Raw genomic sequence first — 15,569 nt, forward strand, 5'->3', positions numbered from 1 at the left:
TGGCTTTCTTGCTCTTCACTTGGAAGGATTGTGTCCCATAGAGCAATCTATTCATACGATTGATAGAAAGCGACGTAGAGGAACCGATCGTACTTTATTTCCTCTCAGAAGAGGCTGTTCCTCTTGCTCTGCTCGTAAAATGTTTCGAGTGGGCGTGGCATCGGTGAGTCAGCAGCGTGTCCCATTGGACGGTCTGACATATGATTGACGAAAAACGATTTAAAGTTAAATCATTTTACTTTTTGTCAAAGTCTTCGGGGGAGACTGTTCACCTTGTTTCGTCCGCTCGGAATCTTCAAAGTGGGCGTGGCATCGGTGCTCTTCAATTAAACGAATACAGGACAATGTTCCATAGGGCGATACGAAGTCATTTAGAACACACCGAGGCAGTTTACATTATGTCAAAGTCTGGACAGATGATAATTTGTCAGGTTTCATTCGTCCTGGTCGCTTTAAGTGGGCGTGGCTTTCATGTTTGCATTTTCAACGAGGTAGAAACGTTATTCAGCGTGATTATGCTTATGCTTGATCCAGATTAATATATAAAAATATTTTCGAAATTTAAACCATTATAAGGAAATATTAATCCTCTACAGGGAAATATTCCCTCTCTGTTTATCTAAAGTACTTCAAGTGGGCGTGGCTTCGTAGCTCTTTATTAAAAGAAATAATAATGGAAAAAGTAATCTAGAATAATTAACAAGAACCTAATCGTCTTTGATACCTGGCCCAAGTCAAAGCTGTTCATTTCACTTTCTTTACCTAAAACGCTCCGAACGGGCGTGGCTCGCAGTTCCCAACCCTTTCACATCCACGAAGCGAACGTAACCGTCGCGATACGGTATTGACCACGAACTCCTAGGCCTAATTTCTCGGTTTCCATCTGGCGAGGCTTGCATTTCTCATAGAAAGTTCATCGAACGCGTAAATGGTAGGCGCTCGGCGAACGCCGGGGACCTCGGGTTTTCAACTGATAGTGAAATCGTCGAACGCTATCGCCGGCTATGATCTCCACACGTGCGGGCGGGGTTCGTCGGCCATGCACGGGCGAACGCGCGGGCGTGTACAAGCCGCCGATTTTCTCCTCCGGTCGATTGACACCCAGGGCGCATCCGCCGGTCGCGTGTGCCCGCGCACATCGCTTAAACTCGCGCGCCCGTCTAATTACGCGGGGGCATTTCCTAATCAGTACAGTTTCACCGGCGCCAGGCGTCCCGACCGGAGCGACAGCTTGGCTGCGTGTCCGGACGATCGCGCCAAACATCGCGATTTCCCGATGATCACCGATCGCGTCGTCGCCCGCGGTCATTCGCGGTGCCAATCCTCTGGATCAACGTTCTCTGGAAACAAGCCGGGAAAACCTCGAATCAGAATATTGGACGACGTGACCGGTTTCATAATTACCGGCGCTTGGAGGCAGAACGATACCTCGGATGGTTTTGTAAATTTTTGGTGAGAGAATTTTTTATGAAGAAATTTGTTGTGAGCAAATTTTTGATGAGGGAATTTTTTTCTGAGTAAATTTTCTACGAGAAAATTTTCTATGAGGAAATTTATTATAAATAAATTTTGTTATGCGAAATATTTTAATTTTATTATATTTTTGGGCAATGTGGAATGACTTATAGTTAATTTTCACCTTATCAAAAGAATTATAAATTGCAAATACTGCAAGGAACTGAATCAGTTTTCCAATAAAGACCGTGACTCTTTTAACCCTTTGCACTCGAGTGGTGACTCCAAGGCATCGCAATAATTGTTCTATCACATCCCAAGATAATTTTTATAACAGAGTTATAAAATAAATAAAACAAGTTTAGATTAAAGAAATTGTTAAATAGTGGAACTGTTATTAGGAGTCGCAAGAATCAATTTTGTATGAATAAAAGTGCACTTTGTCACAATGAGGACACTATGAGCTAGGAAAATGATTTCAAAAGTTGAAATGGCTTCGAGTGCAAAGGGTTAACACGTTACATTTCAAAACTATCAAAAAGATAGCAAAAGGCTCTAAAACTAATAGACCACCATGGAGTAATATTAAAAAATCTTCCTTCATTTTCTTCCGAAAAACGAAATTCCTTTTGACCAACGAACATTAGCCTTGACATGATCATTGACATAAGAAAGTACCTTATAAAAATCGTACTTTTCGAGGAACAAATTTCCACGCGTTGTCGATGGATCAGTGAAAAAGTCAGACACTTATCGACGCTTTAACGTGCCGAGTCGCGAACGTCTTTAACATTAACCCTTTGCACTCGAGCGGTGACTGGGAGGCACCAATGAAATTGTTCTATCACGTTGCAAAATAATTATAATTTTTGTACTAATAAAGGTTGCATTTTAAGAATCGTTGAGGTTATGTTACGTTGCCACGAATGACAAGAAACAATTACACGTGCGTATAAAATGCACTTTGTTATATAAAATGGCAATATTGTAAGCCGGAGATATTATTTCGGATTTCCTGTTGAAATGGCTCCGAGTGCAAAGGGTTAAAAGCCCATCCTCGGGTATCGTTCTTCGAGGCGCATCGAACAGACCACTGTTCCAAATGGCAGCGCAAGGATGTTGGGGTTCAAAGGTTCGGAATAAAAGTAAGGTCCCGGCGTCCAAGTTAAAGGCAGGGGGAGGGGTGGGGGACCGGAGGACTGGTTCTCTCCGCGAAGGATGCCTCTCTTCAGCGTGCGCCGGCCAGTTCTCGCAAGGATGAGAGGAGGAAGGCGATAGACGGAGAGACACGGCTGATTTTTTACCTTGGCGGCGACCTTGCCAGCCGAGCAAGGATCCCGGCGTTTATTGACCCCGGTCGAAGCATTCCCGGCTTTGAGCCTGTTGTGCATCCCGAGCGCGCGGCCGCTGCCCACCGCCGTCCGTCGCCGGTTATCCGCCTCCCTTCAGCTGACGCTTTCGCGAGGTAAACATCCTCTCGCGGAACGAGCCGTACACCCATCCCTTGCGATTCGTCGAACCCGATGATCCTCTCGCAATTTCTCCCCGCGGGTCGTTTCTTTGCCCCGGGCGGACGTAATCGTTTCTGCAAAAACGAACTGTCTCGCCTTCGCCGTCTTCTGCCCGTCAGAAGACGGTCGACGGATAATTAAAATGGTAATGAAGCGTCGCGGCGTTGTATGCTAATGCCGGTTCGGTTGCGAGACCAGCCTAATTCGTGGCTGCGCCTACGTTGCAGCACCGATGGACAGAGAAATGCTCGAGGCGTTATTAACGCGTTCGCATCGCATACCTTAAATTCTTCGATTTCATCACCTCCGGGCTAAATCGAATTAATACAGCACGGTAATAGTTTGTTTTTTATTCATTCAGTTGTTGAATTATTTATTCGTCTTTAACATTAAATCTACCGCGGTTAAATGACCGGTATCTCGTTTTAAAATTAGAGAAGTTGCAAGAATATTTACTTGAGAAATGATTGAATAAATTACTGGAGAATCTATTGCGAGAACTATACAAAATAAATTGTATCTTGTCGCTTTTATTAGAGATTGTGCACAGTCAATTTTGCAGTGAACGCTATTAATTTCTTGTAATTTGATTCGTATGTTACATGGAAGAAAAATTTAAATCGTCTTGTTCAATCAGACATTATGAAGACGATAAAGTGTTGTCATCATTAACTATTGATCGACGTCGTCTTGTTTCATTTGCGGAGAGATAAAACGCTTGTACCACCGTTAATTCGTTACGAGCAGATCACGGTTCTCGCCGCGGAAAGTATAAATTGCCTCGATTGTCGATTGCAAGAAACGGCAGCCAAATAAGGAGTTTCGTACGTCTCTACAGTTCCCGGCATCGCCTATTAATTTTGCCCATAAACGCCCGTCTCTCCGACCGACGTCTCAATGTTTATGTTGGCAGCTCTCGATGTCATTAACATCGGCCTCGCGTAATAATTTACGCTCGCGCGATCGCAACGAGAGTGCGAACGGGTTCGCGTTACTGACTTACATACATGTATACCCGAAGGCGCGAAACGACTCGCGCCAAGGACCCCGACGACGCGCAGAGACACGCGTGCTTTCGCAATTAACGCCGATTCGGATTCGTTAGCAGTTATTAACGGCGTTGGGTAACCGGTGATGCCGCTGAAACGCGCCGGTGTCGATGACACTGCTGACACGGCGACTCTTTTCGGCAGGTAACCGACGAACGGCACCGTTGCAGCAATTAACGCGCGTTAACGCGCCGACGCGACTCGACCCAGAATTTCGGCGGCGTCGTCTAGATGACGCGCGTGGCGGTTCGTTTTGGTCGGAGGTTCTTTGAACCCTTGCGCTACGACTTCTTTAAACCTTTGACTGCTGTTGGCGACTATTAGCGTCCGACACATGTTGGCTTGCTGGTACTGTAGGTGCCAATGAACGTCCAGATCAAATTTCACCTGTTTATTATTAAATTTGATTATTAAATATTATAAGAAAAAGCTTAAAATTAATAGTCACTTCAAGTAATATTGGTCTAATGTAATAGAATTCGGTATTTTGAATATTTTAATATACTTCCTCAGAAATGCATTTCTAAGGAAAAACTTGCGTGCCAAAGTCTGCCGTAGCCAAAGGGTTAACGCTGCGTTGATTAGTACTTATTTGTCCATGATACCACTTTATCGACCGGCAGTCTATAAAATCGGCTTTTAACCCCGATCCTGTGAATCGGTTGCCACCAGATGACCGGTCGACAAAGTAATACTATCCTTGATAGGACTACATAATTTTTTCTCTTGTATCAGCTTTACTTACTTTCGCGTCTAGACTTCGATGACAGAAGAATTCAATTTTATCGCGATTTAGACGAAATTAACCCTTTGCATTCGAGTGGTGACTGTGAGGCACCACTAAAATTGCTACAGCACGTTCCAAAATAATTTTCTTTTGAAAAATTAATTTTCAAAAATTATTAAAAGTACAGCTGTCGTTGCATGAGTTACAAAATTCAATTTCATGCGCATAAAATACATTTTACCATATATAAAATGAAGATGCTACATGTCAGAAAAATGATTTTAGAATTACAGTTAAAAATGGCTTCGAGTGCAAAGGATGAAATAATACTCATATTTATTAGATCTAACGTTGAATATTTATCTGACTATAGTGCGACTATAGTGATTATTACCAGTGGAAACCCAGTGAAAATTACTTTCTGGTTTTTTCTTTTTAGTTTCTCACGGTAAAAAGATAATTCTTGGAAATATTCCTAGTTACGCTTCTTTGTTGAAATATAATATGTGTCTCTGTCTCTATATCTGAGATGTTGTAAAACAATATAAAATAATCGCGTTCGGAGCTCGGTGGTTCTCCCAGCGTTAACGAAACGGAATGTCTCGATGACCGTGATCATTAAAAACTCGCGCGGCATTCGTCATTAAAATCGCTCCTCTGTACGGCTCGGCGAACTGTGAATATGTTAATACACAATCGCGATTGTTGCAAGACAAAGGCGAATTTATCTGCCGCGCACGCGTTCGTGCTTACGGTAAGTAGGAACGGCTTTCAATGAACATACTCGTCGGCCGCGTCTCATTTCTACCGAGCATTCTAAAAGTTAGTCACTGCGGCAACGAACTGTTCCATTCCATTACAATCTCGCGCAACGTTTCTTTCCTCCGTCGTTGCGAGTTCGTTACGGATAAATTTACAAACGATCGTTGAACGATATTGCACGCGTCGTTGCTCCATAGCACTTGGTGTAGGTGATTTAAAATTTCGAAAAAATTGCAAAAGGCTGAGGCAATATTCCTTTAACACGTTGAATGCCACGGGGGTCACCGGTGACCGGCACTGAACTTGGCAGTGACGCCATGGGGGCCACCGGTGACCGGCGCGCTCAGATTGATGAAAATATATATAATTTAAACAAATGACAGTACTTGTAATTTTTGTATTATTATCATCGTTGATGTAGTGGTGTGAGGAAATGAATGCCTTATAAAACATCTGAAAATAGTTTTATTTATACATGAAATATAGTTTATAGAAAATTCATCGTGGCGCCACGGACAATTCCTGTAAAATGGGCGTGGCATTCAACGTGTTAATACATCCTTCTTTGTTTCATTCGAGTATCTTGTTCGGTGATCGAGAAAGTCGCGAAGAAAGGGATGTTTGCTCTTACATCCCTTTTGCTAGAGAAAATGAAGATTTTTTTCTGTGCTTATGGAAGGTCGAAAATTTTGGAAAAAATTGACGTGGTAGAGTTTTCAAGTTTCTTTATCGCGTGCTTTTTAATTTTGCACGGTTGTTTTTTTATGGTTATCGAGGAAGTTGATTATGAGGTATGGGGTACTCGCCAATCTTTCGGAACGGTATCTTGGAAGCAGATATTTTGTACGCAACGATAGAAGCGCAACCGTTGCACCAAAGAATCGTTCGAACGAGCGCAGACGTCAGACTCTCGTTTTGCGTCAACGATACGGTCTCCGATCGGCTCGATCGCCTCACTGTATATTCCGTGCGTGTTGACCTTGATGCAATCGCATGGTCGCATGATTTCTGCACACCGTGAGAGGCCCGTGAGTTCGTAACCGGGAGTCACCGATGATAATTCATCGAGTGACTCACCGGTTAAGTATAATAAACGATTCGCGCCGTTCTCGAAATGGTGTTCGCGTCGATTTCGACGGCCGCGTCGGAGGAAATCGTTAAGTCGGCTTGCGAAACGCGGAGTCGCGCGCCGGTCGTAAAAAAAACGCTCTCGCGTTCGATCCGAGGTGAATTTTAAAAGTCGTACGCCGCGTTATAGTTCCAGCGAAGAGCGAGACCGGATCGATAACGGATCGATTATGCTGCCACGAGCGTGCACCATTGCGCGTTCGATCGCCGATAAAAATTGACGGGACGACGACGACGACGACGACGACTCGGAAGTCGAGCACGACCGCGAACGGAAAGGCCACGGCGACAAAGAAACTTGGCGGCTACCCTCGGCTCCAGGAAATATTCGATATACAACGCGGTCGTGCCTAGCGTAACTCGGCCGACTTTCGCACGTCGCGCTTGCCGATTTTCGCACGAAAAATATGCGACGACGTATCCGTCCGAAACGAGATTTTCGAAAGTGCGCCACGCCGGGGAAACCGAAACCCGCTTTCACGGGTTTTTACGGGTTGCCGCGCTGCTCGCTTTAAACCTCCAGCGGGAATCATGATTTTCCCGAATTTCCTCCACTTTAACGTTAACCCTTTGCACTCGAGTGGTGACTCTGGGGCGCCACTAAAATTGTTACAGCACGTTTCAATATAATTTTTAAATCATTTTCAATAATATTCATTCTTGATAAATAAGAGTAAATTTCAATAATAATCACATTTAAATAATTTTTTAATCATCAAAAATGATTAAAAGCATAACCGTTGTTGCACGAGTTTACAAGATTCAATTTCATATGCATAAAATACATTTTGACATATAAAATAGAAATGCTGTATGTCGAAGAAGTTATTTTAGAATTACAGTTAAATTGGCTTCGAGTGCAAAGGGTTAATATCCCTGGCCGTAAAATCGGAAGAAATTCGTAAATGCGCATAACGTTTACGCCAGATACATTTTCAGAATTTTTTCAGAAATAAAGTAAAGCTGTGTATGTATTAAATATTTTTTGAGAATTTTTAGACACTATCAAGTAGGATAAAAAGAGCCATAAATCGATTTTTCTGTACGACCACCCCTTTGATCAAGTTAGACTAAAAATTGCGTCTTCTTTAAACCAAAAAATTGGAAACAAATTCCAACGCATATTACGACAACTATAATACACCAGACATATTTTCATAACATTTGCATAACGTCAGTGTCAGATATTTTTTCGAACAATCGAATAAAGCTGTGGCTACATTCCCGATCAGGGTTGGCTAGGATTTTCGGATTTGAAAAAATTCGGAAAAATGTCAAGGGTGCACGATACTAGTTACAATGTATTAGATATTTCTTGAGAATTTTTACACACTATCAGATAGGGTAACAAGAGCCATAAATCGATTTTTTTTAACAACCACCCCTTTGATCAATTTAGACTAAGAATTGCGTCTTCTTTAGACCAAAAAATTGAAAAAAAAATTTCAACACATATTACGCCAACTACAACGCACCAGACATATTTCCGGAATAATTTTAGGTAAAAAGAATAGAGAAAAATCGATCGTCGCCTATAACTGGCTCTCGAAGCAACCGCGATTCGCAGCTGGGAAATCGTGCGTTTCCAACAATTTTCGCGCGACAGGAAGACCATCGGGGTCTGCGACGACCCGGCACGATGCGCCCCGAGTCGGAGGAGCCGTCGCTCGAGCGACAATCGCCGATCGTCGAGCAGGACGCGACCGTGGTGCAAGCCGCGTGCATCGGCTTTGAACGGCAGTTTACGCGCGTCAGTTTTTGCCGCTAAGGTCATTACCTGAACCTGCTCGGTGCCGGGGCGACTATGGCCGCCGTCGCGGCAGCATGTGTGCCACCATTAATAACTACGCGTCGGCACGTTGCAGTTCTTTGATCGGCGAGCAGACTGTTTCTTCTCCGCGGCGGCTGCACGTCGAGACGACGCCGCGAGTTATTTCGATAACCGTTCGTCACGTTTTTTTTCTTCAGCCGGCGATCTAGCTTCGTTACGGATACGCCCGTCCGATCGCGGCCGTTTCTGGTTTAACAATAAGAAAAAAAAAAAATATATATATATATACGATCCGCACCCCTGCTCTTCCCACGGCAGAGAAATTACCGTGTTCCCGTTAGCCGATACCGATCGCCGCTCGCCGCCGCCCGTGTCTTTTTCAGATCGTTTTTGCCCGGACGGCCGTCGTTAAACTGTCCTCGGGCTACGCCGGCAACCATCCTTGCGCGTCTATGAAATTCAAAATGGCGTGATCCCGAGCCTGTTTCTCTTAGAATTCTGTTCGAATTTTTATGACGGTCGGGCGGTTGAACAGCGTAATCGGCAGCGTTGCAACCGTGTCAACGACGGGGGAAGGTAACTGCACGTCTGAGCTACGTCCGGGCATGATTCAAGGTCGTACGACCAATCATTTGCTCGTTATCACGATTTCCTTGTCGAGATAAAGTATTTGTTAGGTAGACTGTCCACTCGGTTAATTGAATTTAGTGGGTACGGCTGAATTTTACCTGGGGATGATTCTATGTGCGGAGAAGTTCGAGGCGAATCACGCGTCGCTACAATGTGCGTTGGACGATGTTATTCTCTGCGCAAGCGCATTGGTAGGAAATTTCTGATGATTATAATTTTTCTTAACCCCTTGCACTTAGATTTCTTTCACGCTGCGTTGATCAGCGCTAATTTGTCTTAAATATTTTTAATAAAAGGACCAGACGATTTTCGTTCCTTTTATTTTCTTCGTGTACTTTTGTTCCTAAGCTTTGATTACAGAAAAATTGATTTTTATTTCGAAGTAGAAGAAATTAATAATATTCATATTTATTGGAGCTCGCATGGAATCTGTATCACGAGTCTAACTCGTTGTAATAGTGCAAGGGGTTAAAGATATGATACATATATTTTAGCTTTCATAATATCTTTAACACTAGGTTTACGGAGTAATAAAAGCAGCTGTTTTATATATGTTTATGAAAGTAACGATTTATTCTAATCGTTAATGTAATCGATAAATGAATAAATATAAATAATTATAGTAAATATAATCGATAAACAAGCAATAAATGTATCTTTAAAATCTGAATAATAGTACGTTAACAAATCAGTGACCCGTCATTTTGACGGATTCCGTAAATCTAGTGTTAATAATTCATGTTATTAAATATTAATATTAAGAGGTTAAAAGTACTAGTGGAGTTAAAAACTAGGAGGTTAAAATTGAATGTAGCTAGCCTAAAACAGGATAATCCTCTTCGTACGATTTTAAGTGGAAAACTAAGATCATTGACAGTACCGTTCGTTGCGCAATAGGAGACAAAATTTCGGTCGAGGAGCAAGGACGTATCCTCCTCGATTAAAGTTCCCTAAGATGATTGTTTCGTACGCGGTGGCGTCAGCGCAAGCGAAAATTGAAACGGCTGGGTTTTCTCGATTTTTTTTTCACCGGCACGCCTTTTGTTCGCGCGTCGTACGCGGGACGTTTACGATTGCAAATGGAGATAGCCGGTAGGCCGATAAATCTCCGAGCGTTTAACAGAGTTGAGCAAGGAGGGTTTCGATCGTCTCTACGACGCCGGAGGAATAAATCGCTTCACGGAAACCAGCTTTCATTCATAACAAGCGTCCGAAGGATCCGCCGGTTTTGCCAGGCGTCGAAGTCTCCGCGGGCACCGGAACGTTCTCTCGCAGCGTCCGCGCGAAATGCGAAATGACGTAACCACGCCGTATTCACCGGTATCCTTTCCGCTGTATCCCAGCAGACGCAGCCTCGCAATTTGCAAACTGTTGCACACATTTTATGGCAACCTTTATTCCGGCGAAGTAAAAGTTTCGCGTGAACCGTGGGTTGCTAAAGAAGCGATAGTTTTCAGGGGGGAGGGGGAGGAAGAACGGTTTACGAGAGCCGATCGGGCTCGTAGAGCATCGTTACGGGACCCCGTGATTCCGAAACTGCAGTTCCGTCGATGCTGCACCGTCCGGCTTAAACGCCGGGGATTCTGCAATGTTGCTAATTGTCCGCGGCGACGAGCGTCCAGCCGGCAGCGAGACGTCGAACGAAAATGTTACGTAACGCGAACGTAACTCGAAACCCGAACGGAAACGGGCAAACCTGCGTGTTGCCTGCCAGGCGAACGTTTAGTTTTCCTTTCGGAAAAATTCGAACGGCGCCGATAGCGCGCGCCGTTATGGCCTCCGGGCACTGTTTTACCCGTCCCGATGCAAGGAGGACGAGCGGCGGGCTGAGTAATGGCGTATTCGCGGCTGCATTGTTCGACGGCCGCAATGAGCATCGATCTCCACGTGTTCCGTGTTTACGAGCCGGTCACGTGACCGGCCCGCGAGCAATTACATAAGCATCGGCTCGAGCGCTGATAAATAATCGGCCTTTCTTCCTACGAGGATCGCGTTTCTTCGCGCAGCCAATTGGGATTTCTTTTTCGGAAAAGGCCTTTTTGTTGCTAATCGATCGCTTAAAATTTTGAAAAAACGTCGTAAGGTTTAGTTGACGTTGCTTTGTTATATACTTTTCGGATTTGTTCGAATAGCTCATGCTGTTATAGAGAAACAATATAAGATTCTTAATCTTTTTATGGGAAAGTGGAGAAAATTGTAAATAAATTATTTTTTTTTTGGCATTAATGTGGGATTTAAAATTTCGCGAAAAATTGACGAGATAAAGTTAATGTTAATTTATTATGCTCTTTTCGATTCGTTTGAGTATCTCGCGTGGTTATCGAGAAAATTATTACAAAATTCACCTCGTATTTTTCTTGCTGGCGATACCGAGGCGTTGTAAAAAAATAATGTTTTCTCCCCTTAACGAATGTTTTAAAATTTTGAAAAAATTTCACGGGATAGAGTCAATATTCCTTTACTATGTCTTCTTCGATTCGTTTGAATATCGTGCATAGTAACCGAGAGAATCAGTCGCCAAGTTCGTGATTCTCATGTTTTCACTAAAAAATGATGTTCTGAGATTTTACAAACGATATTTCAGATAGAGGCGCATTATATTTGAAACAAAAGTGATTGAAATAGCATTGATCCAGCGAGGCAGTGTCAATGCCAGCTGGAAAATCTCATGGTCGAACTGGAAAAGCAACGGACGGTCCGCGGGGACGATCAAAAGCGACACGTGCGCGATCCAGACAAAAAACCGAGTGCACCAGGCTGCATTTGCATTCACGTAACGAGCGGAGCAACTGCGTAGCAACGGATGCGCACACGAAAGTTTCTACGAATTACCGATCCGTCGATAGCGTTTCTAAAGCCGAAATCCTAATTCGAAAACTCAGCATCGACGATCGAAATTTCCAAGCCGAAGGAATAAACTTTAATTCTCCTTCCAATTACCCAGGCAGAATATAATAATAATAATTATTATTATTATTATTATAGAGAGGAATATATTTTATATAGCCGTCACACGAATACGATAAAGAATTTATTAATTTGTAAAACAATACCATATTAACCCTTTGCACTCGAGGTACCACTGACATTATTCTATCACGTTTCAAAATCATTTTTATACTAACAAAGCTTAGATTTAAAAAATTCTTGACAGTGAAACTGTTTGTACCAGTCGCAAGAATTAATTTCGTATGAACAATTATTTATTTATTTTTAGTTAATATTTATAGTTAATTTAATATATATTTAAGATTTATAGTTAAGATCTATAGTTAAGATTTATAGTTAATATGGCTCCGAGCGCAAAGGTTTAAAGCGTTAAATTATAGATAAAAATCCTGCGAATTGTGTCGTGTGCAATAATAATTTATAAATGAAACAGTATTATACGGTAGTGGTAAAAACGAATTCGTTTCGATTGCAGGTCTGATGATGGAGTCAGAGAAGAAGATATTCGAGATGATGAACAAGAAGGCGGCGATGTCCAAGTACTGGATGCCGCTGGTCTGGGCGACGAACATAATAAACAGGGCCAGGAGGGAGGCCCTTATTACCAGCGACCAAGTGGTGCAGACCCTCCTTGTCGAGCTCAGCGACATCCGGAAGAGGCTTGGCGCGTTGATCGGTTACGACACCGTTTGCGTTCCTCTCGTTTACACTCAGGTGAGTGTAGCCGGATCCCGTGGGTCACATTTATATTCCTGCCGGGCCCGGTGATCATTTGCCGATACAGCTCGTACCTAAGTGGACGAACAAATAACGACCGCCATAATGACACGTGTAAACGAACCAATGGATTAATGATTCTCTGCTAGAGTAAAACGGTGAATTCGTGAATCGCGCGGAGCAAAAGTGTCGTCTTTGACAATTTATTGTAAGAGAATCAGGTGATGCAGGGCTATGGGATTATTTTCTATGTGTTCGGAGATGTTTCAACATTGCAGAGGAATTTTGGGATAACAGTGCGTTTGATGGTTCTTATTATAAACGACGTTCAGTGACTGTATATCTGTGCTATAGTTTCGAAATATTGTTCTTCAATTTCTGATCACTAATTCTTTATATTAGTAGCGTTTCCCTGTTTTGTTATTATCGTGGGTCTATTGAATTTGTTCCAATAAGCTTGCATTTTTGCTTTGCTTTTTGCAACTGTGACGTCTTGCTTTACAATCATAAATGATATCGACAAGAAATTGAACTGCTACAAAAATTGAAATAGAATCGAGTGATATAATCCTGTAGCAGTCAGTTTAAACTGCTGCTTAAGTTAACACTTTACCGACCGATTGTAAAAATTGTGCTCAATGTTTAATTTTCGTTTCTATTTTGACTTAATTTATTTTATTAATTCCGAGAGATATTTAATATTTAGAAAATTGTATAGTAATATTGAAGCTTACGGTAGTACAATCTAACTATTTTAATAATTGATATTAAATTATTGGTTATCGTGGCAACCGATTTATAGGTTAGGAATTGGAGGAAAAAGCCGATTTATAGGTTACCGGTCGATAAAGTGTTAAGTCCAATAAGGTGATTTCATTAGTTTCAAAAATATGTGAAAAAGATTCGATGCGCAAGATTCATACGCACTTGGTTAGGCATTTATAGGTTAGGAATTGGAGGAAAAAGCCGATTTATAGGTTACCGGTCGGTAAAGTGTCTAATAAGGTACTGATTTCATTAGTTTCAAAAATACAGTGGAAAAGCTTCGATGAGCAAGATTCATACGCACTTGGTTGCAATAAAAATAGCTAATAGCATCAACCGTGCAAGACTCGATTGTTGCACAGTTAGCCTCCTCCGCAGCCTTTTCTCACGTTTCCCGATCGACTCATCCAACGATTTACAATCCGAGACGCTCAATCCTTCGGCTACGCCAGCCATCGATCTTCCGATCGAGACGAAGTCCCATAACTATCCACTTACCGACGTTTATAGCGCTTCGAACGTCTTCATCGAAGCCGCGTCCGATCGCCTCGGCGGCCGAACAGCCGCCCCTCGAGTTAGCAACATTGTGCAATTATTCAAGCGCAACGTCCGCCGCGCGTTTCTATGAAAAGCGTGTTATCCAGTTCGAAGGACTCGATTCATTGCGGCGCGGCAGTAAAACGGATCCATTCTCGGAAAGATGTTTCTCATTCGCAATTAGCTGCCGCGTGTATGCATTGTGCAACGCTAATTGCTCGTCAGCCAGCGTTCCTAATTGCCGGGTGCAGACGCCATCGCTTTTCGAACAGCTCGAGCCGCGAGCGCGGCCGCCCTCGACGTTTCTTTGTCTATCCGTGGTCTTTCGACGACCTTTCTCTGTTCCGTCCGCTACGGGATCCTGATTCGAGTCGTTCGAACCTCGTCGCTTGGGTCGGTTTTGACCCGGACCGTCAGGAACCTCGTCCAACGAAATAGGAATTTTCGCGAATTTTCAATGATGAAACTGGTAAATCTTTTTTAACGAGAGTAATCAGGTCTTGTGAAGCGTATACAGGGTGTCTTAAAAATATTTAATTAGGCATATTTTCCACACGCTTTGTTCGACAATGACAATTGTAGAAAATACACGAGGTGTTAAGAATGACGATTTTTAAGAACGAAGTGCTACGGCTACCCATGCATCTTTGCGATTTTTTTGCGGGAAAACCAACGTATCTTTTTTCTTGAAATCCATCGCGTTTCGTTAAGTATATAGTCGACAAAAATCGGTAATTTTTTCAATCGAAGATAATAAGAACTGCGGAAAAGGTACAGCTGAGTTTTCAAGAGCGTATCGCACACTCGCGAGTGTTTCATCTGTAAAATAAATATCCGCGACAATAGTTGTCAAAGCCGGGTAAAAGTCTTGGAAAGCCAAGAATCGTTCACCGCCTCAATCATCCTCAATCTCGTTCAATTAACCGCTCCTTCGAACGTTCGCATTCTACGTTCAACGGACAATCACCGTGCGCCCATTCATCGAACGGTTTTTTACCAGATCGTTTGATACGATATTTCTTGTACGGAACCCCGCGCCGCCTAAACCCTAAACGGTCTCCGGAATGCCGCCGACAGAACTGTCGCTGAAAGTTCACTCTCGTGCAACGAAGTAAAAGGTGACCCCCCCTAGGCGGGACAAATAGAACACCGAGCGTCGCAGTTTCGCCGGTAATTAAAGCGCATTATCGCCGTCTCTGCTCTGTCGCAATTTATAAAACGTCTCCCCGCGACGACGCTCGGCGACCGCGTTCACGCTGCCGAGATACGACGAAGCGCGCTCGCGCGTAATTGAACCAGACGCTCGCAACGCTCCGTCTGCTCCCCTTAATTAAAAACCATTAACAAATTCTGCAACCGCGCGAACGCGACGGGACGCTTCCAACGTCTATGCTGAAAGTGAAATTCGGAGAGAATTCGCTGAGATATCTCCGCGGTTTTCTACGCGGAGAGAGAGAGAGAGAGAGAGAGAGAGAGAGAGAGAAGACGCGACGGTGGAGCAGCATGAAATCTAAAATGGGTCGCGTGAACCCATCGGCTGGCTTCTTGGAAGAAAGTCCAATGGTTCG

General features: G+C 43.3%; 1 protein-coding gene across 3 annotated transcripts in view; it reads left to right on the forward strand.

Annotated features, from left to right (window-relative positions):
• Best2 (bestrophin family protein) overlaps positions 1-15,569 on the forward strand; it is a 90,109-nt gene that overhangs the window by 64,125 nt on the left and 10,415 nt on the right. For all 3 annotated transcript variants that reach the window (XM_078188300.1, XM_078188301.1, XM_078188302.1), the window contains one exon: positions 12,458-12,696. In XM_078188300.1, coding sequence (XP_078044426.1) covers positions 12,458-12,696 — 239 coding nt within the window. The remainder of the gene's footprint in view (positions 1-12,457; positions 12,697-15,569) is intronic.

Source organism: Augochlora pura, chromosome 7, assembly GCF_028453695.1.
Source record: "Augochlora pura isolate Apur16 chromosome 7, APUR_v2.2.1, whole genome shotgun sequence".
Classification (NCBI taxonomy): Eukaryota; Metazoa; Arthropoda; class Insecta; order Hymenoptera; family Halictidae; genus Augochlora; species Augochlora pura.